Here is a 26,059-nt window from a genome sequence, read left to right on the forward strand (position 1 = left end):
AAAATCTTTCACCGCTTTCAGAAAGCTTCAACCAATGTTTCCCCCCACCTATAGGAGTTAGAGGAGAAGTGAGATGGAGCCAGAGGAATGCTGGGATACTCACATCTGTGATGACCCGCAGCTTCTTGATGTAGGTACACTCAGTCTGCAGAAGCTCCCAGATCGCCTCCTGCTGGTGGAACTGGCGCCTGGTCAACGACTGCGAGCACAGGCACAGGAACAAGTGTGAGGACTACACTGCGTTACACTGCATACGCTGTTCAATATGTTACATATCAACCTGTGTAATACTGTGCATACTCTCTTCAATGTGTTGCATACTAACCTGCATTATACTATGCATACGCTCATTTTAATATTACACTTTACCCCTCTGATGTGCTTACGTAGCCGTCTCTCTACATGCAGACCTCTGCATGCGTCTCAGTTTATCTCACTCTAAGAGGTCCTGAACGCACTCTGCCGTAATGTGTCTTATGCAATCTGAACAGGCGCGCTGCCTCTCTTCCGGAATCTCCCAGCGCACCGCTTCCCAGACCGCGCCGGCATCCTGGTGGGTGTGTGTGCGTGCTGCAGTTATTACACCCAAACACAAACACACACCCGAGGGCAGGGCGCTATAAAAGGCCATAAAGCGCTAGCGGGGCTGACTGCATCACCGCGGCCCGCCCTGGAGAAGCCTGAATAGGCGCCTGGGTAAAGTCATCAGGCCAAAGTCATTATTAGCTCCAGCGCTTTCCTTCCGGCCCGAATGACAGCCATAAACGCGGTTAAATATGAGCCGAGCGGCGGTCGTAAACGCGTCCCGCCCCGGCGGGGTCAGGCGGCGGATGTACAGAGGCTGAGGGGGGTGCTGTACAGGCTGGACTATGGTCCATGGGGGGGGGGGGAAGGGGGGCTGGTGCAGGAAGCCCTGCATTTCACCTGATGGACATGAATGTGTGTGCGTGTGTGAGTGAGTGTGCGTATGTGTGCATGAGTGCGTGTGTATGAGAGCGCATGCGTGTGAGTATGTGCGCATGCATGTGTGTGAGTGTGTGTGTTCGCGTGTGTGAGGGTGTGAGTGTGTGTGTGTTTGTGCGTTTGAGTACGTGCGTATGAGTGTACATGCGTGTGTGAGGGTGTGAGTGTGTGTGCATGAGTGTGAGAGTTTGTGTGTGTTTGTGCGTTTGAGTGCGTGCGTATGAGTGTACATGCGTGTGTGAGCTGCTGTACCTCAGGGTTCTCCAGCAGGCTCTGCCAGCTCTCCTCCAGCTCCAGGTGGGGCTCCTCCTCCTCTTCCTCTTCCTCCCAAGAGTCATGGTGAAAGGAGAGCTGAGGAGGAGTCTTGGGCAGCCCCTGCAGCGTGTACGAGAGCAGCTTACTCTGCAGCAGCTCCACACGATCCACCTCCTGAGAGAGAGACAGAGAGAGAGTCAGCACCTACATCAGATTGGTTCACACAGGCTGGCATCACACAGTAACTCCTCCTATTACCTGGCAAATGAAACCTCACTTTCCCACAAACGGAATATTTACAACAAGTGCTGTCACACGCATCGGTGTATGGGCAAATAGGGGCTTCAAGACACAAAGGTAATCAAATGACAGCACAGAAGGTGTATGCACAGAAGACTTGAAAATCCATGTCTTCTGTGAAAGGTTGTGAACCACGTAAGCACCAAGCAGTCTTGCTCAGACAGCACTAAGCAGCAGCAATGACTGAAAATAAGAATTACGGTGAGAAGAAATGTTAATCTGTTCCCACCCTGTTGTTAAATTGTGTTACAATTTACCCAGCATGCTCCAGACTCGCTAGCTTTGGCTCACTCCTTTCCCAGGTGGAAACCCTTAAGTGCTCTGAGCTTTAGCATATCCTGATGTCATAACAGGAGCAGAGACCGCTTGCGTGAGGAGGACCCCGGCTCTAGGAGGAAATGAGCTAAGAGGACGTTGGGGCGGGCGGGTGTGGCCTTTAGCCCCTGTGAAACCTGGAACGCATCCAGTGGTGAGATTTTTCCTGAGTACCTGGGGAATACTGACATCGAGTCTCTCGGTCAGAAGCAGAGGACTTGGGCATGTCAAACACACACATCAAGAGATTCAGCATTATAAAGCAGCGCTCTTCAGCAAAAACAGAATGTTCAGCAGTAAGGGCAAACGCAGGTGGTCTCCAGAGACAGTAAGGGTCAGAAAATCATCATTTGCTGACTAATCTGTGGGGATGGGTGTGTGGGGGGAGGAGCTTACCCTGCCGAAGGGGCTGGTTCCGGAGGCGGAGCCGAAGAGGCCGCTGAAGCGACTGGCGGCCCGGTTCTTCCAGCTGTCCGGCCCGGCCCCGCCCCCCACACCGGGGAAGGAGCTGCCCAACTGGGCCAGCGAGTCCGGGGACGGGATGCTGGCCTCCCCCAAAAACTCGTTAATGTTTTTCCGACGACGTGCCTGACCCTGAGAGAGAAAGAGAGAGAGAGAGGTTACTGAGTTTAATTTTACATAAGAAACAACATGCCTGGTCTTCAGATGAAGAAAGAGGGAGAGACGATGAGAAAGAAAAATATGGAGTAAGAGAGAGAGAAATGGAGAGAGTAAGATGGGGAGAGAAGAAAAGAGAGGAGACGGAGAAACAGAGGACAGAAAGGGCGAGAGAAAGAACATCAGCAGAGGCAGAAGAACCTCTCATTAAGCGACAAGTCTGTCCCTGAGGAAGAAAGTACAACAGAAAGAGAGGAAAAAGCGAAGGAAGAGATGGAAATGAAGCCACTTCCGGAACAAAGACCAGACTTCACGAACATGAGATGATGTAGTCATCAGAAAAAGGAAGAACTCGACAAACGGGTGGCCGAAATGAGGCCGCAGTGCAAGGGGTGACATCATCGCCGATCAAGGCCAACTCTCCATATTAGAAGGGGAGAGGAGGAACGGACGGATGTCCGTTACAGTGTGGGGAACGAAAGGAAAGTCCCCAAGTCCTGGCCACCACAGCTCTGGATGTTGTCGCCCAGTCACAAAACCACTGCGACACAATTATCACCACTTGAACTAAATCCAATTTTAGCAGATTAGCGCACCGATTAAAAAAAGCCCCCACTTCCTATTTAGCAGCAAAGGAAACAGGAAACAGTTGTTTTTGTCAGTGGCGGTCATTTGTTGGCGACGCTGTTAGCGCGGAAAGTCCAGCCTACTGACCCTAATTTGAGGACATAGCAGTAGCATACGCAGCCTGCCAACACAGTAGAAGACTTCCCTCCAAAATGTTCATACTGTAAACTTGAAGCCCTCTCAACGTAACTGCCCGCACACCGACTGACCGCAGACTTTCGTCAGTTGGCGTGAACGACGTTTGGCAGGAACAGGCCAAGTTTTGCCCAAATCTAGGGTCCTCAGCGGGTTCTCCAGCTCTTTCTCTAGTAGCTGCTAGGTGGAGCTCTGCTGCCCACTGGACAGGGCAGGGGAAAGAGGAAACGGTACGACGAGCGTGTGACTCCAAGGTCAGGGTGGGATACACGTGCGAAACGAAAGCTAGACCTACGAGAACAAAACAGGTCACCTTCAGTCTCCTGATAGCATTGAGGGACAGCAATTAGGCCCGTGGCCAACGAAACTAAAAGCCCCAAGTGGATCCACTTTGGTGAAGTGTGCTGAAACACAGTCGTTTTCGTGGTAGCGGTGTCCCTCAACACTGCAGGACGGAGAAACCGCTAACTCACATGCTTATTAAAAAAATAAATAAATAAAACAACAAGACAAAAATGTACCTTATCTTGCCAATTGGTCTCACTATTCTACGTCCTGGGACACCTTGGTGTGAAGAGCGCAATATAAAAATGAAACTGATGAATTGAGAGGGTTCTACAAACCCTGTGATTAGTTTCTTAGCGTCACAACTCAGAGACGAATGCTGCAGACAAGATGGAGTGCTAGTTTCAAACACAAAAACTGTGAACTGCAACCCTTAAAAGCCCTGGCAGTCAATGTTAGTCCGGACAACAAGCTATACTGTACATACGGATATACCTGAAGTGAAAAGCTGGCAAACATCAATTCGATTCGTTTAAATTGTTGCTTTGATGAAAAAGGCAAGCAGCCTTTTCAGGTTTGTGGTGATTTTTGACAGTCCCTTTGCAGCATCCATACAATGCAGCAGTCTCTCTGATTGGAGAATTTATTGGGAATTCCAGACCAATCAGGGAAGGACACAGAAAACAGGAAGCGCCCTGGCTCTGGTAACGAACACAGCGACAGCGGCCGACTTAGCACCGCGGCACTGAAGACACGGCAGAGTGGGACAGCGTTCCGACCCGCCGTGAACGCCAGCGTTCGCTCGCTTGGGACAGAGAGACGTCGCGGAAGACCCGCCCGTATGTGGCTTCGATGAACAACTCACACAACACCCTGCAAAGGAATCTTCTGCCGCTAATTTGCACAAAAACAACAATTTTAAATGAATACTAATGCAGCTCAATCTGAAATCACCACATTTATATAACAACGAGCCATGCTGACACAACCAGAAAGTGCGTCTGCGTTCACCATCGGAAATGCTGAACAGTTCATAACACTTATGTTACAATACAACTGTCACAAATTGCAACAGTGCCTTCTAAAGATAGCATGCGAGAAAATGTGTGCTACTGGCTATCGACAACTAATACGCTTCCTCCAGGAATGTAAACAGACACGTCCGCAGTGTGAAACAGTGTGAGGCTGGACTTACCGCAGAAGCAAACGGCATGTCTAAGGTGATGAAGACCATCGTAGTTTTTTACGGCCGGACGAGTGAGCTTGGATCATGCTGCACCCGCGGCTGCAATGCTCCTTGGTCTCCTCTCCTTTCTCACACACGCACACACACACACTCACGTGTATGTGTGTGTGTGTGCTATAACTCAACTGAGAGCAGTCAAAGCCTTCGAAAAGACGCTGGTAGAGGGGTGGATAGCTTCTGCGGTTTTGCAGAAAGAGAGAGAGAGAAACAGCGAGAGAATGAGAGCCTGTGGATGTGGGCGTCCGTCTCTCCTCTCTCCCGGTTTGAGGCGGCTGTAACCGCGGTGTCCAGAACCGCAGAGTCGCTCCGCTCCGCCGGTGGGTCCGTTACCGATGACGCAGAGCAGCGGGGTGAAGCCGGCCAGCCTGCTCGCATTGCTAGAGGGGACTGTCCTGATGTCATGGCAACAGGGGGATCCTGGCCTTTGTGAGGGGAGGAAAGGGGAGGCGGGGCCAGGAAGAAGAGGGGGCGGGGCCAGAGGAACCGCTTGCAGAAGTCTTGCTCAGCAGACATCCTGGTTCTGCAGCTGCCAAGCAGGGCTGCTGCTGCTGCTGCTGCTGATCTCCTGTTTCCTTGCTCGGACAAACCCCCTGACCACCATTCCTGGCCCAAACGCCTTTCCTTTTCTTCTAAATGCCTTTGTTTCCTAACTCAACCACCAGAAATTTCGTATTCTTTTCCACTGAAACCAAAACACACACGCAAATACACATGCGTGCACACACATACACACACGCACACGCAAACACAAAATATAGTGGTAACAGGGACCAGCACGGCAGCCACAAGCTTCTGCCTTCGCACCCAGTGATTTTGACCACCACTACGTGCTCTATCATGTGTTACTCACCCTAGTTTACTAATAAAACAACTCACTTCTGTCTGTTTACACAAAGTCACAGCATGTCCAGATGCTTCCACTTATCTTGCCATCGAGTGTGCCATTTTAGACAAAACACAACGAACAAGGAATCATCAGGGCCATCTTTACTTGTTGACCAATGCTTACGATCTGGTGTCACCCCAGGTGACATCTTGTCAAAAACCAACAATAGCCTAACAGAAATCGAATAAGATGTCCGCGAATTAAAGCCTTTTGGCCTCTCATCACCCACTGATGCTCATTTGCGACAGGACGGTACTGGGCAGGTACCAAGGCCTACTGTAAAGCTTCTTTGCGACAATGCCCTTTGTAAAAAAAAGTGCTATGCGAATGAACTGAATTGAAATGACTGTAACCTCCCTTCAGGCTGACCATGCTGTTGTTCCTCAAAAAATAAGGGTCCTGTATGATAAGGCCAGCGGACTGATGTTGGGGAAACAGTCTGCGGCTAAATTTAAGGCACATGTGTGAATGCATGTCTGCACTGATGTAAACACACACAATACACAAACTCTCGCAGAATCACACACGCGCACACTCAGACATGCACACAGACAAAAAAAACACAACATGCACACCTAAATGCGCACACACACACACACTAAAGCAAACATAAAAAGACACACACAGACATGGTCACACATAGCCTACACACAAAATTCACACAAACACTCAAACACACACACACACGCACACACAGTCACACGCACAAGCAGGTGACCTTATGCTAGCCAACCTTGGCACCCCCGGCTGACAGGTTTCTATGCTGAGGGACACATTAACCCAGTGGCACAGATCTGCCACTCAGGCACCCTCTCTTAACGGCCCCGGCTCGTCAGGGTCCCAGCGGAACGGACAAAGGGGGCCATTCAGGAAGCCAAAAAACGCGGAGCCGCTGACAAATCGGCCGTCAAGCGGCCCGCTATCGCCCGCCGATTAGCCTGCATTCCCCACCGTGACCCAGAATCCCGAGCGAACGTCGGGCCGAGAGCCCGGAGGCAGAGCAGCGGCGCTGGCGCGCAGGGCCGGCCGCTATCTCCCGCCGCCGACGTTTACAGAGGAAACAGAAAGTGGACACTTCGCTGACCGTCACCCACGCAGATTTCCTGGTAAGAGGCTATTATTAGAATCCAGCCACCAGGCACAACTGCCGGAGGCAGGTACTCAAAATGCACTACACCACACGTAAACAGGATTCGCCAAAACTGAAACGAAAGTGAATAATTACATTTGCAACTATCGCTAAGTTTTTTCTTTGTTTCAGAAATGAACATGTTATGTGCCAAGGTTACTTCACAGTTGCAACCACACGTAGATCCAATAAGGTAGTATCTAAAATATTGTAACTGGTAAAATTTCAAAACAATTCCATGGGATGGAGAATTTCCAACCAAATGTCTAACCAAAGCATAAAAATATTTTTCTTGAAGATTTATGAAGTGAAGTATTTTGAGCAATAATTTGATATAGGTCAGGTTGTACCTGTTAAAGTTTGTTACTGTTCCTCTAAATTTGCGATTTAGACTCCAGAAAACCACAGCTGGAACCACATATTAGTACTGCAGCAATCGAGTAGTGATAAAACCTCAGCTGCACCAGAACAGACTCATGAGGGCTTCAGAAGTTTGCTTCTCACCTGGAAGTGTGCGGGAGGGGACACCTGTGCTGGGACCCCAACACCGTCCGCAGCGTCCTCCGGGATCAACTGGAGTAGGTCCCAGCTGTGGCAGGACGACAGGCGTCCAAAACGCACCATGATGGCCTCCCACAAAAAGTATTACCCCCTCCGAAAAAAAAGAAATGGCCGGGGTGGTGCACGGCCCCCGGGTCTGTCGGCCTGAGGACGTCTGAGCTGCAGTGAAGCAGCGCGCTCGCTCTGGCGGTAAGAGGGTGTGTGAGCGCGACAAACGCGCCCGTGTGTGCAGGTGCTCTCTCCACTTCAACCACGCCCCTCACTACTGAGTCCCCTCCCCTCTCATGCCAAACCAAAGCGCGCGCATGCACACACACACACACACACACAACCTCTCTATCTCACACACAGACACACACCGACACACGCACACACACACACACACACACAACCTCTCTATCTCACACACACACACACACACACAACCTCTCTATCTCACACACAGACACACACACACACAAACTATCTCTCTCTCTCTCACACACACACACACACACACACACACACATACACACAGACACACACACACACACACACACACACAGACACACAGACACACAGACACACACACACAAACTATCTCTCTCTCACTCTCACACACACACACACACACACACACACACCCTCTCTATCTCACACACTGACACACACACACACACAAACTATCTCTCTCCCACACACACACACACACACACAAACATCTCTCTCTCACACACACACACACACACACATACACACAGACACAAACTATCTCTCTCTCACTCTCACACAGACACACACATGCACACACAAACTCTCTCTCACACACACAGACACTCACAGACACACACAAAAACTCTCTCTCTCTCACACACACACACACACACACAACCTCTCTATCTCACACACACACAGACACACACATGCACACACAAACTCTCTCTCTCTCACACACACACACACACTCACAGACACACACAAAAACTCTCTCTCTCTCACACACACACACACAGACACACAAATAAAGCATTTGGAATCGCACTCTAATGTTGCAGTAAAAATATGGTACCGCATGTTACATCAGATTTAGAGATCACATTGAAAAAAAATCGCGATAGTGAATGAAAGTTAACCCATCAAGGAAAACATTCCTACACCAAAAAAAAAGACCTCCTTTTTAAACTTCAAACAGCCAATATGTTAAACCAAGTGGTTTCAAGCAGAGATTCTGTAGAAGGGAGATATTGCAACTACATGAACAGCTGGTGTCAAAATTCAGCTTAAAACAGTAGGCCTACTTGAATGCGATTAACATTCAAAAGCTGCGCATAAATTTATGTAACTGGCATACACAACATGGCCAAAAGTACGGACACCCCTTCTAATTAGTGGGTCCGACTACTTCAGCCACACCCATTGCTAGCAAAATCAATCATACAGCCGCACGATCTCCATAGACAAACATTGGCAGTAGAACGGGTCGTACTGAAGAGCTCAGTGACTTTCAAGGCGGCACTGTCATAGGATGCCACCTTTGCAACAAGTCAGTTCATCACATTTCTGCCCTACTAGAGCAGCCCTGGTCAACTTATAACAAGACACATTGTTCATTTTACAAATCAACACTTCCCGCAAAAGTTAGGCTTCTTTTTTTATTATTTGCCAGTTTAAAAGAACATATAATACCTTCAATTAAAAATGTTTTCTTGTTGGGGGAGGGATTTAGAGAATTTAGCTTTATGTACAGTATTTATGTAAGATAACTATGTCCATCTTTCCAGATAAATTTGGCAAATGAACTGTTAATTTCCTTGCATGTAGACTCATGTTAATAAAAAAATAAAATAAAATAAAGCAGGGAAGACAAACCTTGACACACCCTCAGCCTTTGTCAACAGAACACATCCCACTCTTTAAATATCATTTTGGAGCCACACATTTTATGACTGAACGATACTTTTTAAGCTTAGGAGGAAAATTTAACTGCTGCCTAAGTATCTCATTTGTACAGACATAGCAAGGTATTTAACGCTTTGCTTGATGGGAATATTGTACAGATTGGAACTTCCGTCTGTATCATATAAACACTTCTGCCATTTTTAGAAATAACACCTTTCATCTCAGTATGGGTTTCAGAAATAGCTTCAGCATCTAAAGGGCCAAAGCGGTTTCTCAGATCTAAGACTGCTTTCAAAATGTCCACGAGAGACATAGTTTTCTGCCTGTTCTTCTGATCATGGCTTTTTCAGCACAGGACGGTCAAGAGGGTGTTGTTGGGATCAGTTTTGGAACCAGAATCTTCCAGCAACAAAAAAGGCTACGCAATGCCCACACGCGCACACACACAAACACACACTCCTATGCATACACACAAACGCACCTACTGGAACCAGCCAGTGGTACACCCCTCACCCATCTCCCCCAACATAAAGCATGTAGCCTGAAGGGACAGTGGTAGGACCTGCACAGACACACCGTGCAGGGCAGTTACCAATCACCAAACACACAGATAACTAGAAGAGTGCACTCAGTAGAGTTCTCCGCCAGGCATATCTCCGCCAGGCATGTCAGCTTTGCTGATGCAACAATAGAGGCTACACAATCAATGCAACCAGACAAATACAATATTACAAGTTTTTACCATGTGCCACTGAAAATCCCAAAAACTCAGATTCAGTGAAGTACTGCTAAAGGTGGTGACATTTTAACGTTGAAATTGACATTTTACATCGCTGGTCTTTCATTCTAAACGGAAGCAGTTGTTGATCACTTGCGGCCCCTACCAGCCGGTTAGGAGGAGTGAGGAGTTAGAACTCAATGCATTTCAATGGACAATGATGGAAATTAATTCAAATAAAATACTTGTCGTCGACCGATTTGCAAAATATTCGAGAATTCAGGCCCTTGGCCTGCTGCCAGCACGCACAACAAGCATTAGGTTGATAGACCCAGTAGTATGCGACATTAGCTGCGGACAGATACACAAACACACACACGCGCGACCAAAGGCATAATCCCCTCCAGGCTCTCGCCTGGCGGAGATTTAAAAAAAAAACACACCAAACAAAAACACAGGTCCACATAAACACACCTTGCTTCCGCTGGATTAAGGCGGTCGAATACATTAACATCTCAGGCCAGGTAGCCCTTGCGCTCATTTTTAGCCGTATGGAGCCAATATTTTTTGCTGTAATGACTTACAGAAGCAAAGATGCAATAATTTATCAAATCTGTCTGTTGTTCTCAAATTCAGAAGCTTTATAAGCTCCTGATTAACCAGCTCAACAAAGACCAAAGGAACCTGTGAAAAAGCGCATTTCTGCAGTGCAACATCCACATTCACTCCCTGAACAGAGCTGCAGGGAATTCTACCTCTCCCCCGATCTGTGTGTGTGTATGTGTGTGTGTGTGTGTGTGTGTGACGTGCATGTGTACGTGTGTGTGTCAGTGTGTGTGCTTTCTCAGTGGATTTAGATAGTAAACACACACCAGGTCATGAATCACCTCTGTCAACGGCAAAGCCTTGACCGCAGGCAAGGTGTGAGGTGGGGTGTGTGTGTGTGTGGGGGGGGGGGACGGGGGCGGGGGTAAGAGCCAGACAGGCAGAACAGAAATAAAAGATAATGACCATTTCCACTTCTCCCTCTCAGAGTTTTTCATCTGCAAGGATGGAGGGATGAGGGAGGAGAGGGTTCGAACAAAGGACTAAGAGGCCGACTCACATGACCCTGGACTCAACAGGGCAACTCAATACTTGACCGCCAACGAATACCCAAACACTCCCAGACAAGGGAGAGCAACACTGTCAAAAGCATACCTATACTGTATAAACAGAGTTACCCATAATAATGTAGAACAGAACAGAGTAGCTCATGGATTATTCCAGAGTTTTATCCACTTAGGGAGTTTTCCCTTGCCACTGACAAGTCTGGGTTGCTTTTGTAGGAGAGTTTGAGGCCAGAGTATTCTATGAAGCATATTGTGACAAATATTTAGTGAAATGGCCAAAATAAATATGTCTTGTTTGATTTCATTTCAACTTGCGCACAAATGGAATTGCTAATGGGTGCTTCTAAACACATTGGTATTTCGATGCTGCTTACAGAGGTCGTGTAAAGATTTTGTGAAAAAACTGTAAAAAGTTGCAGAAGACAATAAAAAAAGCAATAAAGGCCTACAAAATGTAAGAAAAAATAAAAAGACATAATAAATATAGGATGTCATTTGGCTTGCATGATAAACAGCTCAGAGTGGGAGGTACCTCATTCATATTCATAATTCCGTGTGGGTGTGTTTAGAAACAGAGACTAGTCCCTCCAGGAAATCGCGATCTTGCGATTGCAATAATTAATGCAAATTCAAACAAACTCCGCAATATTCGCAATTCCCGCAATTTAACTGCAAAAAAATGACATAAAACTTCGCAAATTGCATCGCAATTTTTGAGAAAAGCTGCTGCAAAATGAAGCATTTTTGATCGCAACAATCACAAAAAAACTCCGCGAAATCCTGGAGGGGCTAAGAGATGGCACCCAATCGCCTGGAGCTTCACTGGATGCCAACATATTTTTCAAATGCTACACCCACCACTGCTACATTCAAATGCAGATACCCCACGTACGCATGAACATTGAGACACACACAGCACCTGTTAGACAGGATAGTGTACGTTCCCAAAAGAACTTCTGAACCATCTAGCCCACCCTCCCCCACCCACTTCAACCTGCTCCCAGGGAGGACATGTCCATCCCAGAACCCCTTGCTCCCTCAAATGACTTCAGTTCCACAGAGAACAGAGGTTTCCAAATACGATATCTCTCTCTGGGGAATATCATATACATCTGGATGACATAAGAGCTCTAGTCGTCCAATAAAAAGACCGGGTTTGGGTCATGGTGTAAAACGCAGTGATAAATCAGGGCTGAACGGGGCTGCCTTTTACATTGCTGAAAACAGGAAATAGGCCACCCAAACCTCTGACTAAGTAAACGCACCTCAGCGAGCAAGGCCACAAAACACAGTAAGCACGCAAACGCAGACGCTTCGAGCCACGCACAAAGTCCATTTTGTGTGTCGCTGCGGTCTAAAATGTGTCACCTGAAATTCTTAATGCGACGCAAGCGCGAACCGCCTCGCAAGTGTCGTAGCGAGGGTCGCTATGAGAGGCAATGAGAGGATGAAGCAGTGCTCTTCCATTTGAGCTTTCTTCCACCCAGTCTTTCACAACTGTCCTGCATCGCCCCCCAAGGCCCAAGACATACCCTGTGCAAGTGCGTGAGCTCAAGTAACAATGTCAGGCTGACTCACTGACGAGGCATGGCCCGGGTGTACATACCCAACGTGCGTTCTTACGACGCTGTGGTGATCCGGGACAATCCTAATTCAAACATTGCACATCCTTTTTTTATAATTTCATATGATATTATGTCTTTCTTCCATTCGAAAGCCACCTAAAGACTGGCTATTTAACAATTCATTAAATGGATATTTAACCCAAAACCTCTGACAGTACAATAGCTGGCAATGCTGTTGATAGCATAACTTCCAAAAAAATCAATGTATTTCAATCATGTAATAATGCAATGCAACACGGTAAGGCACAGTGCTAATGCTAATGGCTGTATACTGCAAATGAATGCACACACCGGTACCTGCGTAACTACATAAAGCACTGTGCCCACAACTATGCAGAACAAAACTCTTTCTTTATTCATCACAGTGGTTCAATCCATTAGAAGATAAAATCCAAAAACAAGCCAAAAAACTGTCTCACCAACTAATGGTCCAAATGATCATTTCAACATTTATAGTTATATTAATGGCTTTTCAATTGTGGGATCTCACTAGTGGGGATAATGTAACTGGGGAGATGCCTCAGCGTTTGATAGCAGCACTTAATGCAGCTGCCCATTACATTACAGGGAACACAAAGTCTGTAAAGCAACACAGAATTAGCTGCTTTGGAATAAAAACATCTGCCAAACAGCTGTAATGTAATGTGTAATTTAATGTAGCGTGATGTCACAGCGTTACAGAATGTGACATAATAAAAGCCAAGTCTCCTTTCTTTGTTCTGCTGAGCTGGCACCAGACTGGTTAAGGCATGACACAAGACCTTGTTTTAATGCAAGTGAATTTAATAAAACCACTAGAGGATGTAAAAGCATTATTGACAGTCTTGGTTGTAGTGGTTCATTACTGTAGCCAGGGATGATAAAGCTGTACAGAAAAGAAGAAAGGAAGTTGAGCCTTGTGTTGGAGGAACAGTGAGAAAAAACGATAACCAACATTGGTTCCTGTCAAAAGCAAACAGCCACTGGGCCAAGTTTCAATTATGTATACCCACAAAGAGGCAAGTCAATTCGTATTTGTTCATATTGATTTCAACAATATGAAATGGGGCGGTACCTTGCCTCCCTGTTCCTCCGCGCTGTCCTGGTCAGAGGGGGTGCTGGGGGGGGACAGGGTACTGACGGAGCGCGAGCGATACGGAGGGGGGGTCCCGGGTTCGGCCCCCGGCTCCGGGCCCTCGGGGGCACCCTCGGGGCCACCCCCGCGGGCTGGCAGCAGGGCGAGGTCGCCCAGGGAGCTGAAGCGGGTCAGGACCTCGGGCGGAGGCTCGGCGGGCGTGCCGGGGTCGCTGGGCACGTGCCACGTCCTGTGGCGGAAGTGCGGCATCTCGTCACCTTGGTGACGACCGGAGCTCGCGCTCGATCTTACGCGACTCCCGTCAGCGTGCAAGGCCGGGAGTTTTCTCGTAACGACCCAAGAAGGACTGAACTGGTCACAACAAGGTGGCGGAAGTTTGCTTCGGCCCGCCGAGGTAGTGCCTATTAGCTGTGCTGTTCTGGCCCATGAAATAAACACCCTACCAAAAGCTCAGGTTAGTCTTTAAGGTACTGAGAGTAGGCCAGGCACGGTTTTGGTCGAGGCCGCTGACAAAAATAAAATGCCTGCCTGAAAAAAATGCCTTCAGAAAAGAGTGATCTTGCGCAGTGAAAGGGATCCCCTCTGTTGCAGATACGCAGTGCAGACAACAACCACCAGAGGGTGCCACTGTCAATGGAAAACCCAGCAGAGGGAAACGAGCCTACGAGTTGGAAAGCGTGAGAGATTTCCTCGTGGCCAGCGAAGCGTGGAAGCCTCTCTCCAGGTGGGGGCTGTAAATCTGAACCATGTCCGCCGGCCGCTCGGGGGGGCTGGGCTCGGGTAACAGAGCGGACCGCTTCAGAATTCCTGAAATGCAGCAAAATAGTTCAAAAGACCCGGGTTCCACTTGATGACAAATCTCCCCAGATCTACACCGCAGGTCGCACATATTGCCAGTTCACGTATTAAGTTTCCGAACTGCCAGTCACGACAAAAGCCCACCTTTGAACTAATAATTCATGAGACGAGGCCTGACCTCAGTTTTAAGGCATTTCTTGTCCTTTTTTTTCCTTGGCGTGCCTTCCTCAGCGGCAGTTGGTCACAGGTGGGCTACTTCATCGCGCTGTGGTCCAGGTGGGCAACAAGCTGCCGATACGTCACCCCTCCAGACGCTCCGCCCCAAACAGCGATCCATCCCCACCTGACCCGCAGCGCACTCTCTCTCTCATATACTCGTCCTCTCCCTGGCTCTCACACACTCCTCCTGTACCTGGTTCTGTCACACACTCCTCTACCTGGTCTGTCACACACTCCTCTACGTGGTCTGTCACACACTCCTCCTCTTCCCGGTTCTGTCACCGCTGTTCCTGTATCTGGTGACTTTCACATGGCCCTTTGAACCGATGATACTGAGCTCAGCCATCCTCCTCAAAGACTTCCCAGAATGCACCAGCACTGTCCCTTATCTTTCCCTGCCTCTACACACCCCATACCTGTCAGCCTCTTACATAAGCCTCTCCAGCACGCACACATTAGCACCCTTTGATGCTTTGGTGGCCAACTGGCAGGCTACGTTAACCGTTTATCCCGTCTCTCCTTACCGTGTGTGTTACCGCGGGCGATGACACCACATCAGCAGCACACTTTTCCAGTTATGTCATCGGAAGCCGTGTGACACAACGGTTAGGGAACCGGGCTTGTAACCCAGGGGCTACAGGTTTGATTCCCAGGTGGGGAACAGTCATTGTGCCATTGAGCAGGGCGCTTAGCCTGAATCGCTCCAGTAAATAACCAACCGTTTAAACTGATAATATATTCAGAAACAAAGCAACAAAAAAAAAGCTGTGAAAGCTGCTTTGCATAAGAGACTTTTTGTCTAGATGAGTCGCTTTTGTCTAAAGTTGGAAAGGTGCTCTGAAAGGGGCGTGGTCTGCACGGGGACGGGCGAGGGGGCCAATGAGCCGCGTAAACGAGCGGGGCTTACGGTAATCTCGCCGGCTCTTAAGGGCTCACAGCGAGAGAGATCTCACGCTCGCGGCACGCACATAAAGAGCGCGTCTTGTGACCGTTTACTGCCGCCGTAAAAAAAAGCAGGCATCCTGAGTCGGGCCCAGGGATGACTCAGGGGTACTTACGTAACCCGCTGATGCCATTTCGTCCACAGCTGATCTCAGAGCGTGATTTTCACGAGCTGTGAAACCACAGAGGAAGAGAAAGGACATCCGCGGGGAGGAGGGCGATGGGACAACCGGTAGTTGTGGTGACGGCGGCTGCTTTTTCACTACGTCCGAGGGTCAAATGGCGCCATGTAGAGGGTTAAAACGTCTGTACAGATAGAACGTGCGTGTGCGCACACCCCCATATGTACGGACACACACAAGTGCGTATACACACACATACATACATGTGTGCATACACACACACACACACATGCAAACACTTCTGACCCTGATTTTAACTTTCACTGGGGTAGACCTTATACCCCTGAGTTTAACTTTCAGTGAGGTAAACCTTCAACCCCTGATTTTAACTTTCACTGGGGTAAACCTTCAACCCCTGATTTTAACTTTCACTGGGGTAAACCTTCAACCCCTGATTTTAACCTTCAAAAGCATGCTAAAATGAAACAGCAAACACAAACACTAGCACTGACTAAGACCCCGCTGCTCACGTGCACATTTCCCAGTGCGAGACCGCGTTGGTCTCTCCGGCTGCCTGTCAGAGGCTCGCCGCGCATCAGGAGCAGAAGCGCCTCGCTGACGGTGAGCGGGCTGGCGCTTCTGCGAGGAGCGAAATGTGCTTGCATCCCCTCCGCAGCCCCGGGACAGGGCGTGCGAAGGGGGAGGGCCGAAATCCCTGAATGGCTCCTCTGTTACCTGTCCCGACGTGAACGCACGAGCGTCGGGGCCTAGCAAAGGCGCACGCGGCCTCTCCCTGCGGGACAGACCCAACCAGACCGCTAAAACTGCCTCGGCAGGAGCTCTGATCTAGAACCATCTCAGCCATTTTAGACCATAACGGTGATGACTCTGACCTTTAGGAAAACCAGATTCCAGAATGAGCGCTCCTATTCTGACAGACGAAATGAATATGGACCCTGCCCGGGTTAAGCAAGTTCAAACAACATGAGCTGTGCTTTCACAACATGAATTGGAAATTTTCTTGAGATTTGTTCCTTTTTATCGAAGTGTGCAACTTTCCACGACGAATATCTACTGAAATCACTTGCGGGAGCTTCAAAATGCAACCTTGCCCCGACTTTCCATTTAAAGTCATTTTTTGGCCAGTGCGTAATGTGTCCTGCTGAATGGAGATGAGCAGCGTTGTGGCTGAGGGGCTCACAAGCTACCGGGCAGCATAAAGAAATCACGGTGCAGAGCAAAGTTCAGTGCGACGCTGAGCTCAAGGTGAACAGCCACACGGCTCGGGTCCTGACTGCCCTGATCCTGCCCAGCGTCAGCAGATAAAATGGAGGCTCACCAGTGTAGATGTGGACTTTGTTTCCATTTACTCGCCCGATGACATCACCACTGCGCTCACACGCCCGCCCCCAAATGAAAGGGACGGGTGGGCGGGCGGATGACATAATGTAATGCAATCAGCCGGAGACAAAATAACAGACAGATGGATTCCCGTGTTTCAGAGGTCACCAGCACCAACTGTGAGAGCCCTGCAGATGTGAGTTTTTTCTTTTTGTAGGTCATTACATGCTCAAAATGTCACAATCCACACAAGCACTTAAATAATTGGCTTGATGGGTTGTAACAAAATATGGCTTCGCTTTATTGTGCACAATTATTTACAAAAAATTGCAGAGATAATCAGCGCCAGTGAGCTCTGAAACACACAAACGCACCCGTGCGAGTGGAATGCTTTCATTCCTGAACACTGAGACCGTGATGATGCAATGAAGACATGAGGTCACGGCGATGTCATAAGGCGGCGATGACATCGTGAGCGGCACTCACCAGCAGGTCCACGCTCTCGCGGCGGCCCAGCGACCCGTGCTCCACCCTCTCGTTGCCGGGGGTGATGAGGATGTAGGGGTTGTGGCCCCCTCCCGCCTTCATGTTGGGCAGGCTGAGGGACCGCGGGTCTTTGACGCCCTGCTCCACCTTCAGCTCGTCCCCCGCCCGCGCTGAGGAACGCGAGAGAGCACCGCCCGTTAGCCGCGGCCGCTAGCGCTGTCGACCTTCTCAAACTATTTAAAACGTTCCGTCTTTTTAAAGCGCTGCAAACAAAATGTGTAGATATTGTGTAGTGATTGGCAAAAGACAAAGGCCAGAAGGGTTGAATGGTCTGAGATGGATGTCAAACTTCTAATGTTATACAAATTATACGAATTCTGCATCCATCTATTGGAAGCTTGGACTAATTCTCTCCATAAACACAGAAGAGAGATTCCAGTCTCAGTTTGCCCGTTAGTGCAGCAATCAGTGCCGGTCGATCATCATCTTCAGACACCCGCGGCAAACGCATCATTAATTCAACCAAATTTCTCGGGTTCAATCCCCGGCAGCGGTACTTCCGGCTTGGTCAGACGTTCCTACGAACACAATTGGCAGTGTTCGCGGGTGGGAAGCCAGTGAGGGTACGAGTCCTGATTGTTGCATTAGCGACTCCTACTGTTTGGGGGAGATAGCATGAACCTCCACACGCGTTACGATATCCCAGTGAAACTCCTCGCTGTCAGGTGAAAAGAAGCGGCTGGCGACTCCACATGTATCGGAGGAGGCATGTGGTAGTCTACACCCTCCCCATACCAACAGAGGGTAGCACATCGACCAGGACTGTGATACACACGGGGAATTGGTATAACAACTAAATTGGGTAGAAAATGTGAGAAAATGGCAACAAAAAAAAAATAATTCAACCAAATTTCAGGTAAACATTGCAAAACCTTATCAGAAATTCCACCAAAGAGAGTAAACTTGCAAACACCCATAACAGTTCTCATACAGCACGTTAAACATAATATCCAAAAACAGGAAACGTACAGCCCGTAAGAGATCCGGGTCAAAGACTAGGAAGTTATGAAATGAAAAGTCTAATGAAAAGCACAAAGAGTAGGTTTCCTCAAGCCAAGACTGGGAGATACCGATCTATAGAATAATATGTAGCTATAACAGTCAAGAGATAACAGATCTGGGAAACTGACTCCCCAGACCCTGTCCTTCCCAATATGAATTCCTCTCTGGTGATTTTACCTGGCCTCCACTCCACTCTCAGCATGTTTGACTTCTCGCCAGCCCCCAGCCTGTTCAGCTGAGCTCAGACCCGAGCTGGAAGGCTGGATTTATTAGCCGCGTCTTATCTAATGTGCTGGAAGTGGCGCAAGGAGCAGCTTCTTCGGTTGGCGCTAGCCAAGCACATTACAAAACTTGACCACTGCCGCTGTGCTTTGCCAGGAAATGAAGAGGTGGGCGGCCCGTTTGCGGCCTACCAGGGGTGAAGACCAGCTTCTCGCCAGGGGCCGAAAACTAGCGTCCCCCCAGGGACAGAAGACTCTTGCGATACCACACTGCACAGCTGCCGACGCTGGACCTTACCTTTCACCTTGAGGTAATGCCCCCCGAAGCGGTAGGCCTCGAAGTTCAGCGAGAGCGGCGTGTTGGACTGGTCCAGGAACAGGTCGACGCGGGAAAGCTCGATCCCCTTCCGCTCGAACACAGGCCCCAGCACCTCCCTGGAAAGCAAAGCACATCTCAGTGCTGACATCACAGTTACCAGGACCAATCAAATTTCACTTACAGAATATACCTCCCTTATCATGGTAGCCACATTGGCAAAGACTGTCTATAATACACAAGATATTCACCTCCCACTTTACTCTCCCATAGCTCGCTCTCTCTCTCAGGTTTTTGTCTGTCACACATGCGTGCATGCATGAGGCTTAGACACAAGCCACCAACACATCAAACACACCCCTGTCAGTCACCCTGTTCAAATTCAGCTGTCATATAAATCTGCTGAAAATTTTAAGAGATATAAATATTTAACAAATTAACTCAATATCCTTTCAGGCATATGATGTTTCAAGAAAAACATAAATGAAATGTTTTTGCATATCGACATATAGTAGCTGACTGACTTTGAGATGTCAGTGTTGATGGTCAGGTAAGATAATTCCTTACTATGTATATATGCATCCTGTCATTTTAAATAATAATTTCTGACCAGTCTTGATATTAAATGAAAGACAAAACCCTCCCCGTTTCCATGGGGATGCCCCTCCCTCCATGTGCCACTAACCGCAAGGTCTTCTTCTTCACGGCAGGGACGATCTCCGTGTCGATGTCCACATTCAGGTCGAACTTCAGGCTGAAGCACTCCTTGCTGGGATCCTGCAGGGGGCGACAAAATCAAGGCCAGATTCAGGAGCGGCTTTATTACCACACTTTCTTGCATGCCAGATACCCGTAGGGGCTAATGAGGCTTACATTTTTACATAACACCCACTTTTACAGCAGGATATATACCAAAGAAGTTTACGTTAAGCACCTTAATGTAGGACGACAGTGCCCCACTGGGACTGGAGCGAGCAACCTCTGACTTACAAGGCGCGGTCCATAACCACTGCACGACATTGCGGTCGCACAGGCTTTTGCCTGCCACAGCTTAAGATAACAGCCAATCAGAGCGCTCACAGCACTTCAAAATCTATGCCATCACTGGAATCTTCCAGAATGCCTGTACACAAACATTTGTGATTGGCTTTGAGGGAATCCGAGTCAAGAAACCCTGTAATCTTCACAAATATTGCAAGCGCCAAAATACCATTATTGCGGTTGTTCGAACAGAATCCATTCAAAACGTGTATTCTGATTTAAATGGAAAACTTAAGGACTACTAGATTATGAAACAATGAATACAGAAAACTAATGCTGAAGTCTGATGCAGCTACTTAGTTGAGCATGGTGCAAATATGACATACATATGTATATAACAAACAGTTTGTGTCTCGTCCAAGGGATGCAATAGTTGCAGTGAGTTCCCTTAGGCCACTTTTCTGTCAGTTACTATTGGAGGAAGTCTCAATTTGAGGGTGGGTTCAATCAAAATTAGTCCTTGGCTGAAATGTGAAATGCATCTTCTTCACTGCCAACCACAGAACCAAACTGTGTTTATTAAGAAAAAACTAACATATACATGCAATTATATCTTGAAGTAAAAGAAAAATGTTGATTAAACACAGGTGCTTCTCCTATGGAGGTTTCTCCATCTCCCCCTACTGGCCATAAAAGGTACTCACATCTGTGTGGCGGCGCCTTGGTTTCTTCTTCACCAGCTTCATGCCTCCAGTTTTACGCTCCCTGAGGAAACAGCAGCCCGTCAGAAAAACACTGATTAGATCAGCTGGGTAAAATTAACACTGATCAGATCAGCCCGTCAGAAAAACACTGATCAGATCAGCTGGGTAAAATAAACACTGATCAGACCAGCCCATCAGAAAAACACTGATCAGATCAGTCCGTCAGAAAAACACTGATCAGATCAGCCCAACAGAAAAGCCCTGATCAGATCAGTCCGTCAGAAAAACACTGATCAGATCAGCCCAACAGAAAAGCACTGATCAGATAAACTGGATAAGATAAACACTGATCAGATCAGCCCGTCAGAAAAACACTGATCAGATCAGCCCAACAGAAAAGCACTGATCAGATCAGTCTGTCAGAAAAACACTGATCAGGTCAGCTGGTCAAAAAATACTAATCAGGTCAATCTGACAGAAAAACACTGATCAGATCAGCCCATCAGAAAAACACTGATCAGATCAGCCTGTCAGTAAAACACTATGATCTCACAAGTCAAAGCAACTCAACCTCCCCAATGTGTTACAGTTAAGTCAATGCATACATCTGTAATAATATCTATCAAGACAATATCAAAAATGAAACAAAAATTGAAAAGCATTTCCATAAGTGAAATGTACAGTGATTTTCATCGCATCAGGATAATACTGGATTTTCTTATCTGATATTTGAGAAATTAAGCCGTTGAGTCATTTCACTTAATATTCATGAAATGCGCACTGTTTGCAGAATGCCACGAGAAGGACAGGGCCAGTCAGTAATTTAGCAGCCGTAAAAGACCTTTTCCAGTTTTTTGAAATGTCAGTTTACTTTGCGAGAGTGGAAGAACACGGCGCACACGGAGAAGCGCGTTTCTGCGAGCAGAGGCAGCGCGCGTCCGTGTGGACCGATCCCCGCCGCGTGTTTGCACAAGCCTCCGCAGAGAGAGAAGCGCAAACAGATGAAAGAGGGGCGACTGACCCCCGGTCGCTGCCCCCCTCTTCCTCTTCCTCCAGGTCAGAGGGGGGGCTGGTGCGGGGGGGACAGGACCGCGTCGACACGTTCCGGGCCAGGATGGAACCTTGGGGGGCAGAAAAAAAAAACGCCATCACTTCCTGCAAACCGCGACGACTGCTGCGACACACTTCCTGTTGACGGCACCCCTAACGGCCACATGATGCATCCTAAAAAAAAACTGAACGGTTCGACGCTGGCGAGACAACAGTCGTGTAAATGAATGACAAGCGTCGCCATTGAGCGCAGCTGTTCTGGGGTTTTGTTGATTATATAAGAGAAGGAAAAGCACACTTTGTACTGCAAGGTAAGTGGGTGGTGTGTTTGAGCTTGTGCAGGCGACAGACTTCTGCGGAACGACCCGGCTTTCACCTACGGTCTCTGGAACAGGACGCTCAAAGATCGCCCACAATGCAGCTCTGTGTCACAGCATTAAGCAATTTTAAAAGAATATCGACATCAAAGCCTTTAGAATAACTTGGCAGGGGACTGAAACTGAATCCTTCCTGTCCCAGAATTCACATAAGGTCCCGGGCTGACTATGACCTCAAAAATACTCTCTCCCGACGTTCTGGCAACACGGAATAAAAACCTAGCAATGGCACAGTGAGGGCTCATGAACTATCGAGAGTTATCAGTGGCCCAACAATTTCAGTCAACTGTAATTTTTTTCTGTGGAACAGCAGTGGGGAACCCTATTCCGTGGAGGTCTTTCCGTTCCTGGATTGCATGCCAATTCCTGCTGTCAATCATTCAATTATTTACTAAGCTTCATTATTTTTATTATCTGAAATTTTGGCTACATTGTCTGAAACACTCATAAATGATAGCTGAAGTCGTTTTCCTCTGTCCCTAAATAAAAAGTGTGATTGGTGGTCTGACCTACAAGTGTAAGGTGGTCTCCTCCAAGGGTGAACCAGCGCTGGCATATAAATGAATAATCAAGATCAAACGTTGGCATGAAATCCAGAAATTGGTACGACCCTCCAAGAATGGGCTTCTCAATCCCGGCTGCAGAGATAAGGCTTTGCTTTGGGTGTGGATATTCAAGCCTGGCTCTCAAATCCAAATCCGGCCCTGGTTTTCTTTTTCCCCAGGTAATTAACTGAACAGTTAATGCTACTGATTGCTCAGACAGTCTTCACACCTGTCTCCCTGGTGGAGCGCCCATTAAGGAGGGGAAGTGGATTCTAAAGCGGGCGTGGCCGATCGGCATGACGCTGAAGTGGGCGTGGCGCGCTGCAGGGACTCGCGAGCCCCGCCCCGGGTCACCTTGCGGCTGCAGGTCGAAGCGGGGGTGGCGGTCGTAGTGCATGCTGTCCGTCTCGTCCGGGTGGCAACGGGAGTCACATGACTCACACAGGCACAGCGGGCTCCTGTTGTTCAGCTCCTGGCAGCGCGGGTGGTGGCAGACCTGCAGGGGGCGACAGGGAAGCGGATCAGTCCTGCGTTCTGCATGTACACACACACACACACACACACACACACGTGTGCACATCCCCTGCTAGCAGCCTGCCGCGATGCTCCAAGTTTGCTGTTTACAACTACAGTATCACAAGGGGCCCGGGAATGACACTGGGCAGTTCTACTTTGGAAATGACCCCGCCTCTGAATCTGCCCAGGCACCTCCCCTACCTGCCCAGGCACCTCCCCCCCAGGGGCACCAGTGGAGCCTCTTAGAGGAGCAGACGGCAGAAGGGTGGCGGATTAGAACTCCCTCACTGGGGTGACAGACATGTACACGGTCTGTTATAGACAGTCTTAGCCCCCCCCCCCCCCTTCATGTCCCGCCCCCCCATGGGCCTGCCCTCTGTGACCCCGCCCCTCCCTAGCCGACCCCCCACCCAGGCAGGAAGTGAGGGCAAGGATGTATAAAGGGGGACAATGGCGGCCCTGTCAATGCACTTCCTGTGATTGTCCCTGTGAGCTCCTGCCCTGTGGGGGAGCCTAGGGCTTCCCGTGCACACACACAACGAACATGCACACTCATACACACGTGCACATGCACACACACACGCGCGCACACACACACGCACATTCATACACACGTGCACATGCATACACACACACACAAACACACACAAACGCAACAAACACTCACATACACACGCACACACACATACAAGCACACGCATGCACACAACACACATGCACACACACGCACATACACACACCCCTTAACACACATATATGCATGTAAACACTTGGACACATCCATCATGCCTCCCCATACATATATTTACATTACATTTACATTACAGGCATTCAGCAGACGCTCTTATCCAGAGCGACGTACAACAAGTGCATTAGTTCAAGGTGCAGAGGTGCAAAAGAAACACACTAGAGTGAAGTAAAGATCGTAGTGCCAGAAGTGACCACATAGGCTAGATCAGGACTCCAACCCTGTAGAGTAACCTGTTCAGCAAACAAACAAATAATCCTGCCAAGTACAAACTAGCACTGAAATCACATTTGCATATAGATGTTTGTGCACGCTTACCCTCTCTTCTCTTCTCTCTAGCCTATATCTTTCTTTCTATCTCTCACTCTCTCTCTCTCTCTCTCTCACACACACACACACATTAACTCATAACAGGCTAATCCATGGTTCAGTCCATATCCAATAGCCTTCACAAAAACAAAAACAGCTTTTGCCTACTGGCCAGTCCACAGCCTTCACCAAGGGCACCAATTCACATATCACTGCCTTTAATAAGGCCCCTCCTTCAAAGCCCTGGAGTTCATCTGTTTCAGCTGCTCATAAAAGTTCTTTCATTGAGCTACAAGGCCAGAGGCACACAGACTCCGCTACGACACACACAAATCCAACAAGCTCCCACACACTCCAACACACACAAATCCAAAAGTCCCCACACACTCCAACGCACACAAATTCAACCATCCCCACACACTCCACCACGCACAAATACAACAGTCCCCACGTACTCCAACACACACAAATCCAACCATCCCCACACACTCCAACATACACAAATCCAACAGCCCCCACATACTCCAACACACACAAATCCAACAGCCCCCACACACTCCAACACACACAAATCCAACAGTCCTCACATACTCCACCACGCACAAATACAACAGTCCCCACGTACTCCAACACACACAAATCAGCCCCCACACAGTCCTGCACACACAAACCCAACAGCCTTCGCATACTCCAACACACATCCTCCTGACATCCTCAAATCCAACAGCTTCAGCTGAAACAACGCGCTCAAATCCAACAGCTTCATCTCCGAAACAACGTGCTCAAATCCAACAGCTTCACTCTTAACAGAACCCTCACACAGATTTCTCGAGCCCGACCTGGCGGCTCTCTGGAGGGCGGCTGCTGTCGTCCCGGGCTACGCGAGCGGGCGCGTCCATAACGCGGCGAAGAACAAGGACCCTCTCCCGCGGCAGGCGCCCGTCTAACGCCTCATCTCCCCCCCCCCGACTAATTAATCCACTGCTTCTCCATGTCTAGCCAGGTTAAGCGCTGATTTTGAGGAGGGGGGGGGCCGGGGGCAAGCCAGGGACAGGACTGAGAAAACAGCTTTCGGAAACTACAAAGCCACCTAATCGCGCGCCTTAACGACTCCCTTTGCCCTGTCGAACCCATCTGACGAGGCCGAAAAGATTAAAGACCCCCCTCCCCACAGCCTCCTCCTCTCCCCGTGTCGCTGCTTTCAAAAAAAAGAAAAAAAAGAACGCGAATCGTCAAAAGGTTGCTAATTCTTTGTACGAGCGCCGTTTTAAAATAGAAGAAAATAATGATTTGCTTTAACGGGCCTTGCGTTCCCTCCCCCAGTCATCTCTGGAGATGAAGAGCGCTTGGACGTTCGTTCAGAAAAGAAAGCGGTCAGATTTTGGATGAGGAATTAGGCGTTATGGAAAGGCCTGGTGCTCGTGTTCTCATTCAGCGCTTGGCGTATTTTTGTCTGCTGCAGTAAAGGTCGTTTCGCTCGTAAGATACGCCTGCACATTTGCGTCCTTCGCGGTTTTTAATCAGGGTCCCAGAAAAGACTTCCCATTGTGCAGAAATAATTGAAAACAACGAGCATCAAAACAACGTCGTAAAA

At 48.6% G+C, this 26,059-nt stretch overlaps 1 protein-coding gene across 4 annotated transcripts in view; it reads right to left on the minus strand.

The window, feature by feature from the left end:
- Positions 1-26,059, minus strand: part of plekhg5b (pleckstrin homology domain containing, family G (with RhoGef domain) member 5b) — an 82,563-nt gene that overhangs the window by 9,622 nt on the left and 46,882 nt on the right. For all 4 annotated transcript variants that reach the window (XM_064299235.1, XM_064299234.1, XM_064299236.1 and 1 more), the window contains 9 exons: positions 23,247-23,388; positions 21,942-22,041; positions 20,921-20,981; positions 19,921-20,012; positions 19,218-19,354; positions 17,637-17,806; positions 2,230-2,427; positions 1,216-1,392; positions 104-199 (listed from right to left, as the gene is read on the minus strand). In XM_064299235.1, coding sequence (XP_064155305.1) covers positions 104-199; positions 1,216-1,392; positions 2,230-2,427; positions 17,637-17,806; positions 19,218-19,354; positions 19,921-20,012; positions 20,921-20,981; positions 21,942-22,041; positions 23,247-23,388 — 1,173 coding nt within the window. The remainder of the gene's footprint in view (positions 1-103; positions 200-1,215; positions 1,393-2,229; positions 2,428-17,636; positions 17,807-19,217; positions 19,355-19,920; positions 20,013-20,920; positions 20,982-21,941; positions 22,042-23,246; positions 23,389-26,059) is intronic.

This window comes from Anguilla rostrata, chromosome 11 (assembly GCF_018555375.3).
Source record: "Anguilla rostrata isolate EN2019 chromosome 11, ASM1855537v3, whole genome shotgun sequence".
Taxonomy (NCBI): domain Eukaryota; kingdom Metazoa; phylum Chordata; class Actinopteri; order Anguilliformes; family Anguillidae; genus Anguilla; species Anguilla rostrata.